This window comes from Paramisgurnus dabryanus, chromosome 4, assembly GCF_030506205.2.
Source record: "Paramisgurnus dabryanus chromosome 4, PD_genome_1.1, whole genome shotgun sequence".
Classification (NCBI taxonomy): Eukaryota; Metazoa; Chordata; class Actinopteri; order Cypriniformes; family Cobitidae; genus Paramisgurnus; species Paramisgurnus dabryanus.
This window is the reverse complement of record NC_133340.1, coordinates 18,236,093-18,254,541: the sequence shown is the minus strand read 5'-3', so window position 1 is coordinate 18,254,541 and position 18,449 is coordinate 18,236,093. Positions and strand designations below refer to the sequence as shown.

General features: G+C 39.2%; 1 protein-coding gene across 1 annotated transcript; it reads left to right on the top strand.

Moving 5' to 3' along the window:
• The first annotated feature begins 16,878 nt into the window (after positions 1–16,878).
• LOC135750689 (uncharacterized) lies at positions 16,879–18,007 on the top strand. Its single transcript, XM_065269657.2, has 2 exons — positions 16,879–17,035; positions 17,131–18,007. Exons 1-2 carry the CDS (start codon positions 16,880–16,882, stop codon positions 17,581–17,583), a joined length of 609 nt encoding a protein of 202 aa, XP_065125729.1. The 5' UTR covers position 16,879; the 3' UTR covers positions 17,584–18,007.
• Positions 18,008–18,449: the final 442 nt, after the last annotated feature.

Below are 18,449 nucleotides of genomic sequence, written 5' to 3'. Positions count from 1 at the left end.
ATGAACAAAGCTGTTCCTTAATTTATGTGTTTCCCATTTGAATGGTCAGTATATGAGACAGCTGCTGTTTGCGCGGGGACCTATAGGCTTTACCTTTAATTTTGATTAAATTAATTTCTAATCCGTTGCATATTATATTTGGATATATCCCTCGAATGCATACTGCAATCACCTTTGTCTTGCTTTCTCAGATATTTCACCAGTTTGCCAAAAACCACAAACTATCTCCTCGGTATGACACCGGTGTATACATTCTGTAACAGACTTGCCAGGCGCTAAACCTTGACAGGTGTAGCAACAGTAATTAAGGCAGACGGTGTTTAGTGAAAGGGAAATTAACAATCACTACTACAAATTTAAGGAAAGATGGGCTGCTGTGCATTAGTGTCCAAAAGTGCACATTCTTTCACCATAACAAATTTACCTGCTGTACATCCCAAGGAACGAGAACCCAGTGTGCTTTGGTGCAAAGTGCAGGATGAGGGAGTTACCCTGCTGAAAAAAACGCATCAAAGCAGCACGGACCAGCATGGGAATTATGCTGGTCTATGCTGGTTTAGCTGGTGGACACCAGCATACCAGCACCAAAACACAATATATGCTGGTTTTGCTGGTATGATCATCGTGGGATGCTGGTGATTATGCTGGTTTAGCTGGTGCTAATGCCGGTGCTGATGCTGGTTTAGCTGGTGTTCATTAGCAAACCAGCACCTAAACACAATGCTGGTCTTGCTAGTATGCTGTTTTGTTCAGCAGGGTAAATACACCAACTGCTACTTGGTATCTTTGAGCTCCGTTAAAAAAATAAATTTGGTTATATCACTGTGTAACATTAGATGGACGATATGTGTGTTTGATAACTTGAATTTACTGAACAAGTTAAAGATCTTAAAGCTTGTTGACTCTGTCTTTAATCAATGCAGAGTGTTTTGCACAATGGTCAGAAGAATCTGACCTATGAATGTCAAAAACAATTCAATTAAGACATTTAACCACAAAAACTAGTACAACAAACAATATTATATCATTTTGACTTGTTTTTATTTTAAAGATATCAGCTTAAGCCCAGCGAACAATTTTTGGTTCTTAAAATGTTCGTTTTTTTCCCAAAACGTTCTCCTAACGTTAGTTTATGGTTTACAGAGCGTTATTTTTCAAGGCTTGTTTTTGGTTGGCCAGGAAAATTTTCTTTACAAAAAAAGAACGTGTTGGGTACTAAAACGTTTTCCTAACCAAAAACTAACGTTATGCTAAGCTATGTTTCTGGAATGAGCACCACTTCGTAATGTTAAGTAGATTTTTCTGGTATCTGTTCTTCGCTATTTATTTTCCTAAACTTTTTACTTTTACTCCTTACATTTTTCCACAAATATCTGTAGCCTACTTTTTACATTTTCATAAAATGTTCGTTACTTTAGTTTTAATCTGTATGTAAAAAAATCAGTTCAGAAAGGTCTTGTTCCCATGCGAACTCTCGCAACCCCCATCCCCCCCGCCCCTGCGCGTGTCCGTGTGTCTGTGCAGCACATCACACAGGTAGGCAGGATCCATTTCCAGCTACTAATTAGGGTTTCGAGCACGAAGTGCTGAAAACCTATTGTATTTGTCTGTTTTATTATTATTATTATTATTATTAGGGTTTCGAGCACGAAGTGCTGAAAACCTATTGTATTTGTCTGTTTTATTATTATTATTATTATTATTTTTCCGCCTTAAAACGCGTCGCCCAGCCCAAACCGTAAGTCGTAGAAACTTGCCACTTGGTCAACTGGTTGTATATTAGCAGGCTACTCAGATACAGTGAATCAGCCAAATCGGCCCATAGGTGGCGCTATAGCAATGCCCGACGCGTTTGGGCTCATAACTCCTAAACCGGCCATCATGCACTCAAGTGTTTGATATCATTGTAATCCCTGGCTCCAAACTTAAAAAATGTATATCTCCGTTTTCATTTCCGTCATGAAAAATTTTCCGCTATTTTCGATTTTGTCGAAAAAAATAAAAACGAACTAGTCCTAGGTTTTTCGCCCGATCGGAATCATTCCAGTGCTAAAATGTTCCTTGGAGTTTGATTATCAATAATTATCAAAAAAAATTTGAACTTTCGACTCACGGTCAACATGCCACGCCCACACGTCTGAATTGTGGGCAGGCACTAGAACATTATTGGCTATAACTGGGGACAGGAATGAAGTATCAACACGACACTTGGTACTTGTGATGAGAGTCATGGCCTGAGGTTTCATGCATCGTTTCGTCACAGCGCCACCTAGTGGTCATACGAATCGAATAATGCTTATAACTTAGGCTGAGTTTAACGTATTTTCATGCGACATTTTTCCTTGGAGTCCTGAATTGTTGCCGAGTCCAACGATACCAAGCATGCCAGGTTTTGCTTTACGGTTGGTTCTGCACAGGAAAATAGCGCTTAAAAAACATGTGCGAATAACTCCGCGAGGGTTATTCTGATCGACTCGAAAAGACCATAGGAAGAACATTGTATTACCTTCTGAACAAAAAGTTATATTGGCGTTATGTTAAAATTTCCATCAGAAATGGCCGAAAATTGCAAAAAACGAAAAATTACCTCAAAATTTTGTGTTTTTACACATAAATGGTTACAACTCCGCAACGAAATGATATTTTTTCACCAGATTTGATACGCTGATGTCTGAGCACAGTCTGAGGCAATACAAAAAAAAATGGTATGCCTGCACCACTAGTTGGCCTCATAATTGAACAAAACCTTTGACATTGAGCAAGCCCAATGGTCATAAAACTGTTTTTTCACTAAACCAAAGTGTATAGCCATGATACTAGCTCGATGTAACACAGTCATGACCTGAGATTCCATGCACAAGTTTGTCATAGCGCCACCTAGTGGTAATTTATTGTTTTCACTTAAAAATACTGTAACCTTACATTTAAAATCATGAGTCATCATGGATTATTCCTTTCATGACTTTGAGTATAATCATTGGTGGATTGCAAGTCACTCCCTAGCAACCAATGAGCATACCCTAGCAACCATTTAGCAAGAGCTGTTTCTCTGTATCAGAACATCGTAGAGACATGGGGTTCAGTTCTTTTTGACTCATTAACACTATTTTAACATTTTGTGACCCGAGTTTTGCCAATGCAAGCACCACAAACATTTCTTTCAGTGTTCCATTTGTCGATGTTCCGTGAGAAGAGAGGGAGACATTTCACTAAATGATAGCACTTTTTTGCTGATAACTTTGAACACGTGTGTCTGGTATCTTATTTTTCATCATTTATTATTTATTCATCATCTACATCTCTTTCGTTTTTCTGCATGCGATGTGGTGTATCAGCCTGGTCGACGACGTCTGACGTCTCTGACGTGCTTTAATGCTCGAAACCCGGTAAACGCTGCTTGCAGCTTTAATTAGGGTTTCGAGCACGAAGTGCTGAAAACCTATTGTATTTGTCTGTTTTATTATTATTATTAGGGTTTCGAGCACGAAGTGCTGAAAACCTATTGTATTTGTCTGTTTTATTAGGGTTTCGAGCACGAAGTGCTGAAAACCTATTGTATTTGTCTGTTTTATTATTATTATTATTATTATTATTATTTTTCCGCCATAAAACGCGTCGCCCAGCACAAACCGTAAGTCGTAGAAACTTGCCACTTGGTCAACTGGTTGTATATTAGCAGGCTACTCAGATACAGTGAATCAGCCAAATCGGCCCATAGGTGGCGCTATAGCAATGCCCGACGCGTTGGGGCTCATAACTCCTAAACCGGACATCCTACACTCAAGTGTTTGGTATCATTGTAATCCCTGGCTCCAAACTTAAAAAATGTATATCTCCGATTTCATTTCCGGTATGCAAATTTTTTTGCTAATTTGCAAAATATGCATTTCAAGCCAAAATGAACTAGTCCTAGGTTTTTCGCCCGATCGGAATCGTTCCAACGCAGGAGAAATCTGTGGAGTGAGTAGGTAAATAATTATCGAACAGAATGTGTAATTTCGCTTCAGTGTCACTAAGGGGCGCCAAAATTCAATACCGGAAGTAGACTATCTCCAGGAAAATGGCTATTACTCGTGAACGGTTAGAGATATCTTAACGCGGTTTGGTACACATGTGTATCAGCTCACTCCCGGGTCACAGGAAAAAATACGCGGATTTTGGCCACTAGGTGGCGCTATAATAAGCTTGAGGTCGAAAATGGCTATCACTACACAACCGTAAGCCCGATACACTTCATATTTGGTATGGTGTGTCTTTGTGCAATGTACCATGAGGGTCTAGAAGGACATTGGCGTATCTGCAAAAACATGGCCGTCATCGGCCAATGAAGTGTGAGGGCTGATTTGACAGGGTTAACGAAGGTCGATCGGAACGACATTCACTGTGCTTGTTCGTGTACTGCTCCAGAAGGTCTGTAAGAATTATGGTGTCATTTCGCCACTAGGGGGCGTAATAACGTATTTCGGTGCCTGTATCACATGACGTTTGACATACACACACAAACATGACATCATATGATAGATCGGTTCATGACGAAAAACTTTGCCTCTTGAAGCGTTGCTGTCAATCAAACGGTTCGTTAGTTATTGGCGATAACGTTCAAACCTACTTTTGCGAACTAGTCCTAGGTTTTTCATCCGATCTGAACCTAACGAAAGCTGATTGATTCTGTGGAGTGGGAATATGAATAATTATCGAAAAAAAGTTGAAATTTGTATTCAAACACGCAAGGAGTGGCCAAAAACCGAACTGGGCGGAGCTTAAAACATTTAAACGGCCATAACTCTAGAGGCGTTTGAGATATCATCATGGGGCTTGAATCATATGTGTAAGCCATCGGTCTAAGGTCGTGATATAAAAAGCTCGCCGATTGGACACTAGATGGCGCTATAACGGGGAAAATAGCACTAAATACTGTGATTATGCAATGGTTGCAACTTTCACGCCTATAACTTTATCTGTGGTCAAGAGATTTTCATGGGAGTTAGTTTTTTAGCATCCTGAATTGTTTCCGAGTCCTACGATACCAAGCATGCCAGATTTCGCCTTACAGTTAGTTCTGCACAGGAAAATAGCGCTTAAAAAACACGCGCGAATAACTCCGCGAGAGTTATTCCGATCGACTCGAAACGACCATAGGAAGAACATTGCATTACCTTCTGAACAAAAAAGTCTATTGGCGTTATGTTAAAATTTCCATCAGAAATGGCCGAAAATTGCAAAAAACGAAAAATTACCTCAAAATTTGTCGTTTTTTACACATAAATGGTTATATGGAGAGATTTCACTGAATGAGAGCCGTTTTTTGCTGATAACTAATGTATTTAAGGTTGTATCTTCACCAAACGTATGCATAATGACATGGTACGTGGTAATTCTGATGGCAGTCAGGACCTGAGGGAGCCTTCAGTTTCGGAAGCATATTTTACACGCCTACAACTTTGGCTGCAGTCACCGTATTTTCATGGGACTTTTTTCACAGGAGTCCTGAATTGTTGTAGAGTCCAACGATACCAAACATGCCCAGTTTTGCCTTATGCTTAGTCCTGGGGTTACTGTTCACTGTAGGTCCTTGCGGTCTGCTGCGCTGCTGTGTTTGTGTCTTATGTACACGTTTGCAGTCTGTTTGCACCATTGCAACATACCACGACTCAATGGCCTTGTAGTTCAACTAAACACGGCCATTTCTGAATTGTATGTTACATTATAAATCTGAAAAACTAATTCTAGTTAACAAATAATCCTCATAACGTCACATTAAGGACATCACATGTTTGTCTTGTAGGTGCACCTGTGTGTAAGCATACATAGTCTGTATGATCTTTTTTTGACCATCTCTTTCATTTTTCTGGAGCGAGGTGGTCTATCATTCATTTTGGCTGTGTTCGGGTGTAACTGCTCCGCCTGGTAAGCGACGTGTGAGGTTTTTGACGTTGCCTTAAAGCTCGAAACCCGGCAATTGCTGCTTGCAGCTATATTTATTATTATTATTATTATTATTATTATTATTTTTCCGCCATAAAACGCGTCGCCCAGCACAAACCGTAAGTCGTAGAAACTTGCCACTTGGTCAACTGGTTGTATATTAGCAGGCTACTCAGATACAGTGAACCAGCCAAATCGGCCCATAGGTGGCGCTATAGCAATGCCCGACGCGTTTGGGCTCATAACTCCTAAACCGGCCATCATACACTCAAGTGTTTGATATCATTGTAATCCCTGGCTCCAAACTTAAAAAATGTATATCTCCGTTTTCATTTCCGTCATGAAAAATTTTCCGCTATTTTCGATTTTGTCGAAAAAAATAAAAACGAACTAGTCCTATATTTTTCGCCCGATCGGAATCATTCCAGTGCTAAAATGTTCCTTGGAGTTTGAATATCAATAATTATCAAAAAAAAGTTGAACTTTCGACTCACGGTCAACATGCCACGCCCACACGTCTGAATTGTGGGCAGGCACTAGAACATTATTGGCTATAACTGGGGACAGGAATGAAGTATCAACACGACACTTGGTACTTGTGATGAGAGTCATGGCCTGAGGTTTCATGCATCGTTTCGTCACAGCGCCACCTAGTGGTCATACGAATCGAATAATGCTTATAACTTCGGCTGAGTTTAACGTATTTTCATGCGACGTTTTTCCTTGGAGTCCTGAATTGTTGCCGAGTCCAATGATACCAAGCATGCCAGGTTTTGCTTTACGGTTGGTTCTGCACAGGAAAATAGCGCTTAAAAAACATGCGCGAATAACTCCGCGAGGGTTCCTCCGATCGACTCGAAACGACCATAGGAAGAATATTGTATTACCTTCTGAACAAAAAGTTCTATTGGCATTATGTTAAAATTTCCATCAGAAATGGCCGAAAATTGCAAAAAACGAAAAATTTACTCCAAATTTTGTGTTTTTTACACATAAATGGTTATAACTCCGCAACGAAATGATATTTTTTTACCAGATTTGATACGCTGATGTCTGAGCAGAGTCTGAGGCAATACAAAAAAATGGTATGCCTGCACCACTAGTTGGCCTCATAATTGAACAAAACCTTTGACGTTGAGCTAGCACAATGGTCATACAACAGTTTTTTTCACTAAACTTAAGTGTATAGCCATGATACTAGCTAGATGTAACACATTCATGACGTTGCATGCACAAGTTTTTCATAGCGCCACCTAGTGGTTATTTGTTATTTTGACTTAAAAATACTGCAACCTTATATCTAAAATCATGAGTCATCGTGGATTATGCCTTTCATGGCTTTGAGTATAATCATTGGTGGATTGCAATTCACTCCCTAGCAACCAATCAGAATACCCTAGCAACCATTTAGCATGAGCTGTATCTTTGTATCAGAACATCGTAGAGATATGGGGTTCGGCTCGTTTGACTTTTTTACACTATTTTAACATTTTGTGACCCAAGTTTTGCCACTGTAAGCACCACAAACATTTCCTTCAGTGTTCTATTTGTCAATGCTTCGTGAGAAGAGAGGGAGACATTTCACTGAATGATAGCACCTTTTTTGCTGATGACTTTGAACAGGTGTGTGAGGTAGCTTATTTTTTATAATTTATTTTGTACAATTCAGCAAAACTACACAGGCATGCCCTGAAAGGTCTTAAGGTCCCAAATCGCTTGAACCCGACTCAATGGCCTTGTAATTCAACTAAACACGGCCATTTCTGAATTGTATTTAACGGTATAAATCTGAAAAACTAATTCTCGTTAACAAATTATCAGAATGACTTAACATTAAGGATGTGACATGTTTGTCCTATAGGTGCACCTGTGTGTAAGCTACATAGTCTGTCTGAACCGTTTCTGACCATCTCTTACGTTTTTCTGGATGTGATGTGGTGTATCAGCCTGGTCGACGACATCTGACATGTTGTATGTGCTTTAATGCTCGAAACCCGGTAAACGCTGCTTGCAGCTTTATTATTATTATTATTATTATTATTATTATTATTATTATTTTTCCGCCATAAAACGCGTCGCCCAGCACAAACCGTAAGTCGTAGAAACTTGCCACTTGGTCAACTGGTTGTATATTAGCAGGCTACTCAGATACAGTGAATCAGCCAAATCGGCCCATAGGTGGCGCTATAGCAATGCCCGACGCGTTGGGGCTCATAACTCCTAAACCGGACATCCTACACTCAAGTGTTTGGTATCATTGTAATCCTTGGCTCCAAACTTAAAAAATGTATATCTCCGATTTCATTTCCGGTATGCAAATTTTTTCGCTAATTTGCATAATATGCATTTCAAGCCAAACTGAACTAGTCCTAGGTTTTTCGCCCGATCGGAATCGTTCCAACGCAGGAGAAATCTGTGGAGTGAGTAGGTAAATAATTATCGAACAGAATGTGTAATTTCGCTTCAGTGTCACTAAGGGGCGCCAAAATTCAATACCGGAAGTAGACTATCTCCAGGAAAATGGCTATAACTCGTGAACGGTTAGAGATATCTTAACGCGGTTTGGTACACATGTGTATCAGCTCACTCCGGGGTCACAGGAAAAAATACGCGGATTTTGGCCACTAGGTGGCGCTATAATAAGCTTGAGGGTCGAAAATGGCTATCACTACACAACCGTAAGCCCGATACACTTCATATTTGGTATGGTGTGTCTTTGTGCAATGTACCATGAGGTTCTAGAAGGACATTGGCGTATCTGCAAAAACATGGCCGTCATCGGCCAATGAAGTGTGAGGGCTGATTTGACAGGGTTAACGAAGGTCGATCGGAACGACACTCACTGTGCTTGTTCGTGTACTGCTCTAGAAGGTCTGTAAGAATTATGGTGTCATTTGGCCACTAGGGGGCGTAATACCGTATGTCGGTGCCTGTATCACGTGACGTTTGACATACATACACAAACATGACATCATATGATAGATCGGTTCATGACGAAAAACTTTGCCTCTTAAAGCGTTGTTGTCAATCAAACGGTTCGTTAGTTATTGGCGATAACGTTCAAACCTACTTTTGCGAACTAGTCCTAGGTTTTTCATCCGATCTGAACCTAACGAAAGCTGATTGATTCTGTGGAGTGGGAATATGAATAATTATCGAAAAAAAGTTGAAATTTGTATTCAAACACGCAAGGAGTGGCCAAAAATCGAACTGGGCGGAGCTTAAAACATTTAAACGGCCATAACTCGAGAGGCGTTTGAGATATCATCATGGGGCTTGAATCATATGTGTAGGCCATCGGTCTAAGGTCGTGATATAAAAAGCTCCCCGATTGGACACTAGATGGCGCTATAACGGGGAAAATAGCACTAAATACTGTGATTATGCAATGGTTGCAACTTTCACGCCTATAACTTTATCTGTGGTCAAGAGATTTTCATGGGAGTTAGTTTTTTAGCATCCTGAATTGTTTCCGAGTCCTACGATACCAAGCATGCCAGGTTTCGCCTTACGGTTAGTTCTGCACAGCAAAAATAGCACTTACAAAACATGCGCGAATAACTCTGCGAGGATTATTCCGATTGACTTTAAACGACCATAGGAAGAACATTGCATTACCTTCTGAACAAAAAAGTCTAGTGGCGTTATGTTAAAATTTCTATCAGAAATGGCAGAAAATTGCAAAAAACGAAAAATTACCTCAAAATTTTGTGTTTTTTACACATAGATGGTTATACCTCCGCAACGAAATGACTTTTTTTCACCAGATTTGATACGCTGATGGCTGAGCAGAGTCTGAGGCAATACCCAAAAAATAATATGCCTGCACCACTCGTTGGCCTCATAATTGAACAAAACCTTTGACATTGAGCGAGCCCAATGGTCTTACAACTGTTTTTTTCACTAAACTAAAGTGTTCAGCCATGATACTAGCTAGATGTAACAAAGTCATGACCTGACGTTGCATGCACAATTTTGTCGTAGCGCCACCCTGTGGTTATTTGTTATTTTCACTTAAAAGTGAGTAGAGAGCAGAGAAATTTCACTGAATGAGAGCTGTTTTTTTGCTGATAGCTAATGTATTTAAGGTGTATCTTCGCCAAACGTATGCGTAATGACACAGTACTTGGTTATTCTGATGGCAGTCAGGACCTGAGGGAGCCTGCAGTTTTGTTGCACCAACACCTAGTGGTCGGAAGCATATTTTAGAAACGTAAATCTTTGGCTGCAGTCACCGTATTTTCATGGGACTTTTTTCACAGGAGTCCTGAATTGTTGCAGAGTCCAACGATACCAAACATGCCAGGTTTTGCCTTATGCTTAGTCCTGGAGTTATCAGAACACAATTAAGGAGGACATTAAATAAGTCAAGCATTATCTTTCCAGCTGTGTTTGCTGTCCACTGTAGGTCCTTGCGGTTTGCTGCGCTGCTGTGTGTGTGCCTTATGTGCACGTCTGCAGTCTGTTTACACCATTGCACCATACCACGACTCAATGGCCTTGTAGTTCAACTAAACACGGCCATTTCTGAATTGTATGTTACGGTATAAATCTGAAAAACTAATTCTCGTTAACAAATTATCTGAATGACTTAACATTAAGGACGTGACATATTTGTCCTATAGGTGCACCTGTGTGTAAGCATACATAGTCTGTATGAACCGTTTCTGACCATCTCTTTCGTTTTTCTGCATGCGATGTGATGTATCAGCCTGGTCGACGACGTCTGACGTCTCTGACGTGCTTTAATGCTCGAAACCCGGTAAACGCTGCTTGCAGCTTTAATTATTATTATTTTTCCGCCATAAAACGCGTCGCCCAGCACAAACCGTAAGTCGTAGAAACTTGCCACTTGGTCAACTGGTTGTATATTAGCAGGCTACTCAGATACAGTGAATCAGCCAAATCGGCCCATAGGTGGCGCTATAGCAATGCCCGACGCGTTGGGGCTCATAACTCCTAAACCGGACATCATACACTCAAGTGTTTGGTATCATTGTAATCCCTGGCTCCAAACTTAAAAAATGTATATCTCCGATTTCATTTCCGTCATGAAAAATTTTCCGCTATTTTCGAATTTGTCGAAAAAAATAAAAACGAACTAGTCCTAGGTTTTTCGCCCGATCGGAATCATTCCAGTGCTAAAATGTTCCTTGGAGTTTGAATATCAATAATTATCAAAAAAAAGTTGAACTTTCGACTCACGGTCAACATGCCACGCCCACACGTCTGAATTGTGGGCAGGCACTAGAACATTATTGGCTATAACTGCGGACAGGAATGAAGTATCAACACGACACTTGGTACTTGTGATGAGAGTCATGGCCTGAGGTTTCATGCATCGTTTCGTCACAGCGCCACCTAGTGGTCATACGAATCGAATAATGCTTATAACTTAGGCTGAGTTTAACGTATTTTCATGCGACGTTTTTCCTTGGACTCCTGAATTGTTGCCGAGTCCAATGATACCAAGCATGCCAGGTTTTGCTTTACGGTTGGTTCTGCACAGGAAAATAGCACTTAAAAAACATGCGCGAATAACTCCGCGAGGGTTCATCCGATCGACTCGAAACAACCATAGGAAGAATATTGTATTACCTTCTGAACAAAAAGTTCTATTGGCATTATGTTAAAATTTCCATCAGAAATGGCCGAAAATTGCAAAAAACGAAAAATTTACTCCAAATTTTGTGTTTTTTACACATAAATGGTTATAACTCCGCAACGAAATGATATTTTTTTACCAGATTTGATACGCTGATGTCTGAGCAGAGTCTGAGGCAATACAAAAAAAATGGTATGCCTGCACCACTAGTTGGCCTCATAATTGAACAAAACCTTTGACGTTGAGCTAGCACAATGGTCATACAACAGTTTTTTTCACTAAACTTAAGTGTATAGCCATGATACAAGCTAGATGTAACACATTCATGACGTTGCATGCACAAGTTTTTCATAGCGCCACCTAGTGGTTATTTGTTATTTTGACTTAAAAATACTGCAACCTTATATCTAAAATCATGAGTCATCGTGGATTATGTCTTTCATGGCTTTGAGTATAATCATTGGTGGATTGCAATTCACTCCCTAGCAACCAATCAGAATACCCTAGCAACCATTTAGCAAGAGCTGTATCTTTGTATCAGAACATCGTAGAGATATGGGGTTCGGCTCGTTTGACTTTTTTACACTATTTTAACATTTTGTGACCCAAGTTTTGCCACTGTAAGCACCACAAACATTTCCTTCAGTGTTCTATTTGTCAATGCTTCGTGAGAAGAGAGGGAGACATTTCACTGAATGATAGCACCTTTTTTGCTGATGACTTTGAACAGGTGTGTGAGGTAGCTTATTTTTTATAATTTATTTTGTACAATTCAGCAAAACTACACAGGCATGCCCTTAAAGGTCTTAAGGTCCCAAATCGCTTGAACCCGACTCAATGGCCTTGTAATTCAACTAAACACGGCCATTTCTGAATTGTATTTTACGGTATAAATCTGAAAAACTAATTCTCGTTAACAAATTATCAGAATGACTTAACATTAAGGATGTGACATGTTTGTGACATGGTGCACCTGTGTGTAAGCTACATAGTCTGTCTGAACCGTTTCTGACCATCTCTTACGTTTTTCTGGATGCGATGTGGTGTATCAGCCTGGTCGACGACATCTGACATGTTGTATGTGCTTTAATGCTCGAAACCCGGTAAACGCTGCTTGCAGCTTTAATTATTATTATTATTATTATTTTTCCGCCATAAAACGCGTCGCCCAGCACAAACCGTAAGTCGTAGAAACTTGCCACTTGGTCAACTGGTTGTATATTAGCAGGCTACTCAGATACAGTGAACCAGCCAAATCGGCCCATAGGTGGCGCTATAGCAATGCCCGACGCGTTTGGGCTCATAACTCCTAAACCGGCCATCATACACTCAAGTGTTTGATATCATTGTAATCCCTGGCTCCAAACTTAAAAAATGTATATCTCCGATTTCATTTCCGTCATGAAAAATTTTCCGCTATTTTCGATTTTGTCGAAAAAAATAAAAACGAACTAGTCCTAGGTTTTTCGCCCGATCGGAATCATTCCAGTGCTAAAATGTTCCTTGGAGTTTGAATATCAATAATTATCAAAAAAAAGTTGAACTTTCGACTCACGGTCAACATGCCACGCCCACACGTCTGAATTGTGGGCAGGCACTAGAACATTATTGGCTATAACTGGGGACAGGAATGAAGTATCAACACGACACTTGGTACTTGTGATGAGAGTCATGGCCTGAGGTTTCATGCATCGTTTCGTCACAGCGCCACCTAGTGGTCATACGAATCGAATAATGCTTATAACTTAGGCTGAGTTTAACGTATTTTCATGCGACGTTTTTCAATGGACTCCTGAATTGTTGCCGAGTCCAATGATACCAAGCATGCCAGGTTTTGCTTTACGGTTGGTTCTGCACAGGAAAATAGCACTTAAAAAACATGCGCGAATAACTCCGCGAGGGTTCATCCGATCGACTCGAAACAACCATAGGAAGAATATTGTATTACCTTCTGAACAAAAAGTTCTATTGGCATTATGTTAAAATTTCCATCAGAAATGGCCAAAAATTGCAAAAAACGAAAAATTTACTCCAAATTTTGTGTTTTTTACACATAAATGGTTATAACTCCGCAACGAAATGATATTTTTTTACCAGATTTGATACGCTGATGTCTGAGCAGAGTCTGAGGCAATACAAAAAAAATGGTATGCCTGCACCACTAGTTGGCCTCATAATTGAACAAAACCTTTGACGTTGAGCTAGCACAATGGTCATACAACAGTTTTTTTCACTAAACTTAAGTGTATAGCCATGATACTAGCTAGATGTAACACATTCATGACGTTGCATGCACAAGTTTTTCATAGCGCCACCTAGTGGTTATTTGTTATTTTGACTTAAAAATACTGCAACCTTATATCTAAAATCATGAGTCATCGTGGATTATGCCTTTCATGGCTTTGAGTATAATCATTGGTGGATTGCAATTCACTCCCTAGCAACCAATCAGAATACCCTAGCAACCATTTAGCAAGAGCTGTATCTTTGTATCAGAACATCGTAGAGATATGAGTTTCGGCTCGTTTGACTTTTTTACACTATTTTAACATTTTGTGACCCAAGTTTTGCCACTGTAAGCACCACAAACATTTCCTTCAGTGTTCTATTTGTCAATGCTTCGTGAGAAGAGAGGGAGACATTTCACTGAATGATAGCACCTTTTTTGCTGATGACTTTGAACAGGTGTGTGAGGTAGCTTATTTTTTATAATTTATTTTGTACAATTCAGCAAAACTACACAGGCATGCCCTTAAAGGTCTTAAGGTCCCAAATCGCTTGAACCTGACTCAATGGCATTGAAATTCAACTAAACACTGCCATTTCTGAATTGTATTTTACGGTATAAATCTGAAAAACTAATTCTCGTTAACAAATTATCAGAATGACTTAACATTGAGGATGTGACATGTTTGTCCTATAGGTGCACCTGTGTGTAAGCTACATAGTCTGTCTGAACCGTTTCTGACCATCTCTTACGTTTTTCTGGATGCGATGTGGTGTATTAGCCTGGTCGACGACATCTGACATGTTGTATGTGCTTTAATGCTCGAAACCCGGTAAACGCTGCTTGCAGCTTTAATTAAGTTGTATTTTTCTTGACTTGTTGTTTAGGTGTGTGGTAATGAACAAAATACTCGACTTTACACCTAATTAGCCACAAGATAATTTTACATTGTGTCTGCTAATGACAGAAGCTCATATAATAAGTTAGCTAAAGTTTTGCTAACGCATTAAGCGTACATCATGGCTTATCAATGTACTTTACTTGTCCAATTATAATAGAGACACTACAAGTGGATACAGTAAAATTTGCGTCAAATGTCATCATCACCACCACATGCAAATAAAGGCGTTATCAAATGATAATGCTCTAATATCATGTACATACATCTGACAAAGCACAAAACTTTGACATATACAAACAGATAAAGGGTAGTAGGATTAAAGGGGACATTTCACAAGACTTTTTTAAAGGTGCAAAATAAATCTTTGGTGTCCCCAGGATACATAAAGTTTTAGCTCAAAATATCATATAGTTAATTTATTATAATATGTTACATTTGCCACTTTGTAACTGTGAGCAAAAATGTGCCGGTTTTGGATGTGTCCTTAAAAATGTAAATCATCCCTGCACTGTTTGGTTAGTGCAGATTAAAGGGTGGTATTATTATAATAAAATCCCCTTCTGACATCACAAGAGGAGCCAAATTTCAATCACCTTTTTCTGCCCATGCTTGCAGAGAATGGTTTATCAAAACTAAGTTACTGCCCTGCTGAAAAAAACAGCATCAAACCAGCATGGACCAGCATGGGAAATATGCTGGTCTATGCTGGTTTGATGCTGGTTTAGCTGGTGGTCACCAGCATACCAGCACCAAAACACAACATATGCTGGTCTTGCTGGTATGCTGTTTTTTTTCAGCAGGGTGGGTTGATATTTTTCACATTTTCTAGGTTGATACAAGCACTGGAGACCCAATTATAGGCTTTAAACATGGAAAAAGTCAGATTTTCATGATATGTCCCACACCATCTAACTGTGTTGAAGTGTTTTTCATTAGACTAAAATAAGACCTGGAATATGAACAAAATAAAACAAAATCTGAAAACTTAATGAAAAAGTGTCCTTTGTAACTTCATAATTTTGCTAGTTAATGCTAGAAGACCTTGACTCTGTGTGAACTGATTATTTTGTATGAAACCGTTTCATAAGTGTAAGGGAATAAAAATATTGTAAGGAAGTCAGAGTTTTCTTAACATGTAACGTTTCCTCTGTATTAAAAGTAACCGGTGAGAGTAGTACACTGAATTTGTTTGGGTTAAAGGAATAGTCTACTCATTTTCCATATTAAACTATGTTATTACCTTAACTAAGAAGAGTTGATACATACCTCTATCATCTTAGTGCGTGCACGTAAGCGCTGGGGCGCGCTGCGACACTTCGATAGCATTTAGCTTAGCCCCATTCATTCAATGATACCAAACAGAGATAAAGTTAGAAGTGACCAAACATAATGGGAGAGGGAGAGTGTTACTGCGCTGAGTCGAAGTACTCCCAAAAGTGCTATTCCGCCATACAATATAGTTCCTCTTTTAAATCCGCTTAGAAAAGCACTACGTTTTATTTTGTACCACCAAACTTGCTCGTATAACTACTCGTCTTAAATAGGAAAAACGTTGATGTGTTTGATCACTTCTAACTTTATCTCTGTTTGATACCATTGAATGAATGGGGCTAAGCTAAATGCTATCGAAGTGTCGCAGCGCGCCCCAGCGCTTACGTGCACGCACTAAGATGATAAAGGTATGTATCAACTCTTCTTAGTTAAGGTAATAACATAGTTTAATATTGAAAATGAGTAGACTATTCCTTTAATATATTTAATGTGCCGTTATTTGTGATCCCATTTCTCAAACTTTAGTTGGTGTGTAAGTTTGCTGTTAGAGCATCAATAATTCCTGCAAAATTAAAAAGCTCAAAGTTCAATGCCAAGCGATATATTTTATTTAACAGAATTCGCTTTTCAAGGGCTACAGAGAACAGCCAGTTTGGACAACATTTCTTCACTTTTTTTTACATGAAACATAAACACATGTTATATTGCGCACTGTAACACAATCAAAGCTTCAAACACAAAGGAAAACTGGACTTTTAAAATGATGTGGGTAGTATTCATGGCTACTTTTTACTTAAGTACATGTGAAAGCGGTGCTTCTTTACTTTTACTTTGGTCACTGACTACACTTTTTACTTGAGTAATTTTAAATACGAGTAACTGTACTTCTACTTGAGAAAAGGATGTGTGTACTTTTCCCAGAGTCTTGTCTCTGTGTATTTTAGTGTTAATGATGAGAGATGAGATGTGCTGTAAATCAGTAGGAACTGATCTGTCCATGCTGGATATTGATGATTTCATCACAGAAATCTCTCAGCTGAAGAAAGAGGTGGCGTTACTGGAGACAAAGCTGAGGTTAAGAGGAGATGAAGGACTGAAGAGAGAGGTTTGTACAGCTTAAACATCCTTTACCTGAATCAGACAACATCAAATCATTTCTAATCTTACTCTGTGTGTGTTTGTTGTGAATCTTCCACACAGGACTCCGAGCTCAGTCTGACTTTACTCTGTTATACTGAGTCAAAGCCCACAGACGCTCAGGACACTACAGTGTGTGACAGTAATCAGGGCTTACAGGATGAGGAATCTACTGATCAAACCTCCACAGAGTCTCTGGATTCTGTCTGGAACGCTGGAGAACAGCAGCAGATCCTGCAGACCAAACTCAAGATGTGTTCAGTCAAACTGGAGGACTGTAGGAACCTCATGATGAAGATCAAAACTGAACCCACAGCAGAGGAAGATCACACAGATGAAGATAAGTACTGTGATGATTACTGTATTCATTCAGGTTTGTTTCCTGTTTTTTTTTCTATTAAGGGTCATGGGTTAAAATATTTTAATCTTTTTTTATCCTTATTGCATAGTCCTATTAGTTGTTGTCAAATGTTTAGGACAGTGTTTTTTTATTGTTCCTATTACAAAATCCGATAACATTTTTTAATTTCACCCCAGAGTTTTACACCTACAGAATATGATTTTTTTACTTAAAGGCTTGTGTCTGGTAATTTATTCATTTGTTGACTACTTAAAAACCCCTTTAAATAAACTGTCCACCGACCACCCATTACTCGCAACCCCTTATACATCCAAAATACCCATTGCACGACTATGGACAAATTTGCAAATCACAAGAAAAACAAACTTGAACACTCATTTTTGGAAGGTAATGTGTATGCTGGTGGTTGAGAAACAACAGGAGGTTAAAACAGCCATATCACCCTGTTGCCCAAGACAGCTTGCCCAATAAGCTAAGTAGGGTTAAGCCTGGACAGTACTTGGATGGGAGACCTCCTGGGAACTTAGCTCTATGGTTATTAATGTCTGTTTTGTAGATGAAGAAGACTGGACCGGACCGGAGCGGATGAAGATCATAGGAGTTTCAGGTAAGTGAAGTGGGTGAGTCTAGCATTCCGTGATGAGACCAAACAATGACTGAATGTGAAGGTGAGGTATTTAAAGGGATATGGTGGTGATAAGTATTCCGGGGAAGGGGAACGAGTGGGAGGAGTGAATAATGACATGGATGGTGAAGGTGATGGAACCTTGACACATATAAGGAAGAAATAATAATAAACAGAAAAATTATGAAATATTTAATAAATGGTATTATATAGAATACATGATAGTATTCCTTTTATATGTACTTAATCTATTTATACTGTAAAAATAGTTGATTTACCAAAAAAGAACAATAAATATATATTACATACATGCACGCATCTCAGTAGCCAAGCCATTTAAACTTTTAATCTATCTTAAAAATAAACGTTATGAGAAACATTACACAAAAGGGAAAC